General features: G+C 45.6%; 1 protein-coding gene across 2 annotated transcripts in view; it reads left to right on the plus strand.

The window, feature by feature from the left end:
* The window catches only part of MPZL3 (myelin protein zero like 3), a 94,859-nt gene extending 89,330 nt beyond the window's left edge, over window positions 1-5,529 (plus strand). For both annotated transcript variants that reach the window (XM_069614453.1, XM_069614452.1), the window contains one exon: window positions 1,867-5,529. In XM_069614453.1, coding sequence (XP_069470554.1) covers window positions 1,867-1,939 — 73 coding nt within the window. In that variant the 3' untranslated portion in view covers window positions 1,940-5,529. The remainder of the gene's footprint in view (window positions 1-1,866) is intronic.
* Window positions 5,530-6,000: the final 471 nt, after the last annotated feature.

A 6,000-nucleotide genomic window follows, 5' to 3' on the forward strand; every position in this document is an offset into this window, starting at 1 on the left:
TTATATATATATATTTTTTTTTTAAAAACTGCAAAGAAACAAAATGCCTTTTCGGCTTTATTTTAAATTTGGTATTTCAACGTAGAACCGGCACATAGGGCCCAAATAATTTCAGCAAGTTGTGGCATCTATAAGCTATAGGGCGACACACCGGGCTTCCTGCACACTAAAAGGCTGGATATACCAGTTAATACATTTGGCAGAGTTTTGTGTTTTGAAGCAGTATCTTTTACAGTATGAGTAAGTATAATTGACGGTACAATCATACATGTACATTAAACATAGAACTATATATTATTACTTCGTCTTATCAAAATGAATCACAATTAAAGCAGAGTTTAATCTAGCAGACACTAAAGTCTCGACCTGCTTCGGGAGTCCTTTCCCTTCAGGAGCAGTCCCTTGAATCGATCAATATTTTTACGCTGTGTAGGGGCGCTGGGGTATCTCGCAACTTGTCATTTGCCCATTGGTAGTTGATGATTGGTTTTAGGCAGAAAATACGGCTGTCCCCGCTTCACTGTGAGAGCTCATGGCAGAGATATACTGCAGTGCAAGCATCAGAAGAATACCTGTTCAGTCCTTGAGAAAGCCACCTGCCGCTTTTTCTATAGAAGGGACCAATGTAGAAACGTACTATTCAATCTTGAATGCAAAGAAATCTGTTGGGTGCAGCACCCTAGGTAGGCCAGTCCTGGTGATCTGCTGTTCTGTATTGGCCCAGCCTCCAAGACTGATTACTTGCAAACTAGGGATTACCAACTCGCCCCGAATCAAGCGAGTGCACTGTTCTCAGACATGGGTCTGCAACCTGCGGCTCTCCTGATGTTTTAGACTAGGACTCTCATGATCTCTCGCCATTGACTATGCCGACTAGGGCTGGCTGATCGTGGTTGCATTCCAAAACATCTGGTGTGCCCAGGGTTGCAGACCCCTGTTCTACAAAGAGCGTAATGCTGCAATTGCTCTGCAAGAAGTGCTGGAAATCGAGTGAACATGCCTTATGTCCTGCACAAAGGACTTTATATGTCACTCTGTTCTCCACTGGTGGGTGAGGCGAGCGGAAGGGGGGGTGGGAGACGCACATGGTTGAGTTGCCTCGGCCGCCTCCAGTTGGCTGCAGCTGATGGAAAGACTGCTTGGGAGGCACATATTGAGGGCTTTGCAATGGTCTAGCTTCAATGAAACCAAGAGATTAGGAAGCATAACTTGCACTAGGGAAGTGAATGGCGTACAGCATGCATCAGAAGCCAAGGTTAGGAGGGATGGGGCAGAAGGGGAGGCGAAGCAGACTAGGAAACTGGTACATTTGAAGAAAGTACAATCTTCTCTAAACCTAGTAGTGCTTTCTGAGATTAATTTGGGTTCTTTAGTTGAAATGATTCCCTCTCCCACCGCCTTCGGCCATGCAAGATGGGGCGATCCGTGTCTAATCTTAGGAAGAATTGAGAAACCATGCTGTATTTGCCTCACTTTCTTATCCATCAAAAGGCTTTGAGATGAGGCCAAAAGGCGTTGGGGAAGAAGGATAGCTCAAGGGCAATGCATTTGTCTTGGAAGCAATACAATGCAGCCGCAACACAGGTTCGAATCCCGATCGCATGCTTAGAAAACATTAGCTGGCATTAAGCGCATTATAAAAGAACAATGAAAAAGAACAATTCTAATTGTGCGTTTTATGGGAAAGTTGTGTACATCTGATCAGCTCCCCTCCCGGTTCGTGTTGTGCACGCTTTAGTACCCCGCTCTTTATATGTAGTCCTCTGTTATCCGGTTGGGCCTGGTCCGAGCTAAGCAAAACTACATGTTAAGATTGATGCTATTGACTTGTATAATGTGACTCTCCCCTTTTCCCTCCCTGTGCAGGATTCCGATGACGAGCACGATGTCCAGGAGCGTTGAAAGCTTATCCTTGGTGACCTGGAATTCACGCTGGTGACAAAGACTTTTCTAAAGTTTCTCGCCTGTAGGAGGGGCATCAGCCTGCTGCCCACCTGTCGTATAGACCTAGCGTCCTCTTCCAAGGAGCCGAGAAAAAGAAATCATTCCAAGCTGCTTTTCGATTTTTCTAGGATATATTTGTCTACGAATTTCATATTTGCCGGAATAGTAAACTGCAAATATATATTTGAGCATTATAGCCGGTGGAACAAAAGATGCAGCGGTCCTGATCAAAGGAATTGGTACCTTATCACAAAATAAGTTTTACTATGGCAAGCGTTTTTTGGCTACATTTATGAAGCTAATGGAACTCGTGTGTATGACACTGGACATAGAGCTGCACATAAAATGATCTATTTTATTTCTTGTACTTTCCTAGGATGCAGTTGATTTGCAGTTGCAAACGCCCTTCCCACTGTCTCATGTCGAAGGGAGCTGCGACCGTACTGTCATTTAGTGCTTTTCATTGTTATAATGAGCCTAGTCCTTTTTAGTGTGTGTTCTTCTACGTCCTTACATGACTGAAGATGCCCCAGTGCAAGGAACCTTCCCTGGTAAGATGTAAGGTATTGGACGCAGGGGTGGAGCTGCCTTGACCTTCAATGTCCAGCGGGATGCATTGAGATGGGACCTTGCCTTCTCCTATCGCTCCCTCATTTAAATGAAGTGTTGACGAGTTTCGTGTGGGGTCTACTCCCTAGTCCCTCTAATGTGCCATAGGTGTCCATTATCATCTGTGGCACCCACATGCACCCTCTCCTCTGCATGTCAAATTGCTGCAGACCACCCATAGTCTGGCCTGTGGAGTCTGTCACTGTTCAGTCTCTTGATATCAAATCAACCCCCGGCGTGTCCTCCTACAAGTTCTCGACACGGTCCTGCATGACCTCGGAGCCCAGGGTAATGCCTGATTGTATGTAGGGTCTGCATTTACATAATCTACCTGAAGCAAGGTACAAAGGAAGGCCACACACTGTTGGTTGCTGTGTGGCTGAGACTGTGGCTATGTTTCTTGTTTTTGTAAATTTCTCTAAATAACATAGTACCATATAGGGGTCCAGCAGGTCATAGCCCCCTATGCATTTGTTTTTGGCCTTTGAGGTCCAGCTAATGCTGTCCGATACTTGGCTGTCGGATAAAAGACGGTCATGTCAGAGACCTGGCCTGGAAAGGGAGTGGAGTGGAGTGTAGTGTGTGTGTGTGTGTGTGTGTGTGTGTGTGTGTGTGTGATGCTCAGTGGCTGTTCCTGGGGGTGAAACAAAGTTGGCATCCTGTCTGCATTTATCACATTTATGGGATTCATTTAGGTTTTCCCCTTCGATATCGTAATGGTGACGCTCGGCCTTGAAATGCTGTAGAATTGTTTAGCATTCCTCTTGCTGATGGGAGCAGAGAGAGCCTCGCCAGGCTAGTTCCAAGCCGCCTCAACGTGCTGCGAAGGTTTCATCTGGAATCTTGCTTATTCCATGTAACCGGATTCACGGTCATTAGATCTTTGGTGTAATTCTGTTAATGGAGTCTTGGATATGGAGGGTATTATCTTTTTTTAAATTGGCTCGATTTAATGATGGAGTTACCTAATCTGCGGGTGGCATTAATTTGGCTTCAGAGGGATGTTTCTCTGATGGTTTGTTATTTAGAATCTCAACGAGGCTGCTAATCTTGGATGACCGTTGCGTGTGGTTGATTTCAGTGGGAAGTGCTGCCTGATTGGGGGAAGCATAGCATAATTTAATGGCAATGGCAGGAAATGCCTTCAAGTGATTGGTGCATCACCACTGTCTCTTGATGATTGATTGATGCTTGCCCGTTGAACGATGGGGAATGTGTGATGCCTCCTCACTGGATGGATATGTATGTGTATGTGTGTGGAGTCGCACAAAGTGTACTTTATTGAATAATGGAAATGGTTGACCTTTCTCCATGAAGGACTATGATGATTGAGCAGGGTCTTGCCAATGCATGATTGCGTGGTGCACCTCCTTTGGATGCTGGTGTTTGGTGACCACACAATTCTTGTGCATTAGAAGCTGGTGATGGTGCCTTAACCCCCGACCCCCACCCCCACCCTACCCTCTTGGATGTGTGAAAACAAAGAAATTGATATGAGGCTGGGAGGCCCAAAGGAAACACACCAACACAGATTACAAAGGACATACAAAGTGATTTATTTAAAAGCTACAACAGTTACCAAAAAGTCAATTGACAAACGGATAGCTATTCGGCTCTCAGAGTAACATAACGAACTTCAACGAGAGTTCACTGCGTTAGTGAGAGAGACCGTACATTGGGATATTTGTGCTTTTATACTTTTTATCCAGCTCTGGCCAACCCCCTCGCGGGTTAACCATTCTTAGGACCAGGCCTAGGGTTCCTCGCCAGGTCAATCCTATAATTTATGCATTTTGATCAGTTTCGCTGATATAGTTGTACATTTACACATAGGTCAGGGATAGGACAAGGTCTCAGTTCGCGACCCCGACAATTGGCCTGCAGGCATATTATTTATTCATGTGTGCGGAGGTCACAACGGCCAGAATCTCACTCAGAATGTCATTCGGCCTCCATTTTAATGTTCAGGGTGACTTCCACATTACAAGAGAACCTAAAATGGCGGCTAAATCCAAGATGGCGACTTACACAGTTTTCGTTAAGGTCAAGACCTTGCCGCGGAATCTATTTACACGATATTTTAGACAACTTGGCGTAGGCCAACACACATTCAAATACTGGGATAGGAGGCATAATATTTCAATTCCAACAGATGTTGCTGGGATTGGGCGGTGCTCGTCCAGAAAGTGCTGACATTCCAGAAGCTGCCCGTGCAGCTGTGGTGGTAGTCTTTTGCGCCTGCTCAAGTGGCGGCAGTCCCTGGGGCATACGTCATTCGTCTTCCACGACATCCAGCTGCTTCACCGTGCCCCACTTTGAGACGTGTACAAACGAGCATCTCCGTGCAGGTGTGAGCCGATGCACTGTTTCCTTTGCTGTTCTGGGACAGTGTGTCCTGTGACTAGTTGTGCGGCCTAGGATTGAGGGGGCTTCCGAGTACTGCCGCAGCAGAATAGTCGCAATGCGACTAGGATTCCGTTTAGAAATCTGCAGTGCACCTTAACTTTTTAAACACAAGTATTGTTTTTAGCAAGTGTCCATCTTCTGGAAGAAAAGTAGGTCAATATAATAGAACACATCTTTTCTTAGCTACCAATTGCACGTGTTACCTTAGTTCTTCATCTTCATCTCCAGCTCTGTGACCCCCCATCTATGCTACTTTCCTGCACACAGCACTAATCCGTTGTGGGTCTTCCGTGCTCTGTGCAGTAGGTGGCCCCTATGCCCCACTGTGCGTCATTGGGGAACTGTAGCAGAGTCGGCTTTTCTGCACCCTAGTATAGCTGGCCCCATTTTACAGCTGAGTATTTAGGAGTGCTTTTTTCCCAGTTGAATCAACTGAAGATTTGGAAATTTCAGTTCAAAACCGTTTTACGCTGCTATTTTCTGGTCAGTATTCTGTAAATTGAGTATGGGCGAGGGGGTGAAACTCTTGTGGAACTTCTGTAAATTATTAAAGTATATTTTATCAATCGAGACTGGCTATGTTGCTTTCTTTGTTGTGCTTAGGTGCACTACCCAATGTGAACCAGTCCGTTGTCTTACGGCGAAGTGCTTAATAATTCGAAATGGAGCGTAAATTGAGTAATCCTAGTCCCCAGCTGGGCTCTACCCCGAAGAAGTTCATATCAGACTTCCTTAATGTTTTTTGTAATGTGATGCAAGAAAATACAAGATGGTCGATTGCAATTAAGAACTCTACGATAAACGGGTTTTTATGCTGCGTATTTAACAGTGCTGCATGTTTGGTAATGAGGAAATGTTAAACGAGGTGGCGGGCGACTGTCAGTAATGGCCCACTGCTCAAATTAAGGGCCTGAGCCAAGCGAGCCTCCCTTAAGGAGGGTGGCGGTGCCATTACAGACCGGGTCGGCTCACCACCGACGTTAAAATTGTCATTAACAGCCATGTTGTTTCCTACACGGGTGCCAATGGTGTCCCTTTTTT

This window comes from Ambystoma mexicanum, chromosome 9, assembly GCF_040938575.1.
Source record: "Ambystoma mexicanum isolate Mex_15411 chromosome 9, UKY_AmexF1_1, whole genome shotgun sequence".
In the NCBI taxonomy this organism is placed as follows: Eukaryota; Metazoa; Chordata; class Amphibia; order Caudata; family Ambystomatidae; genus Ambystoma; species Ambystoma mexicanum.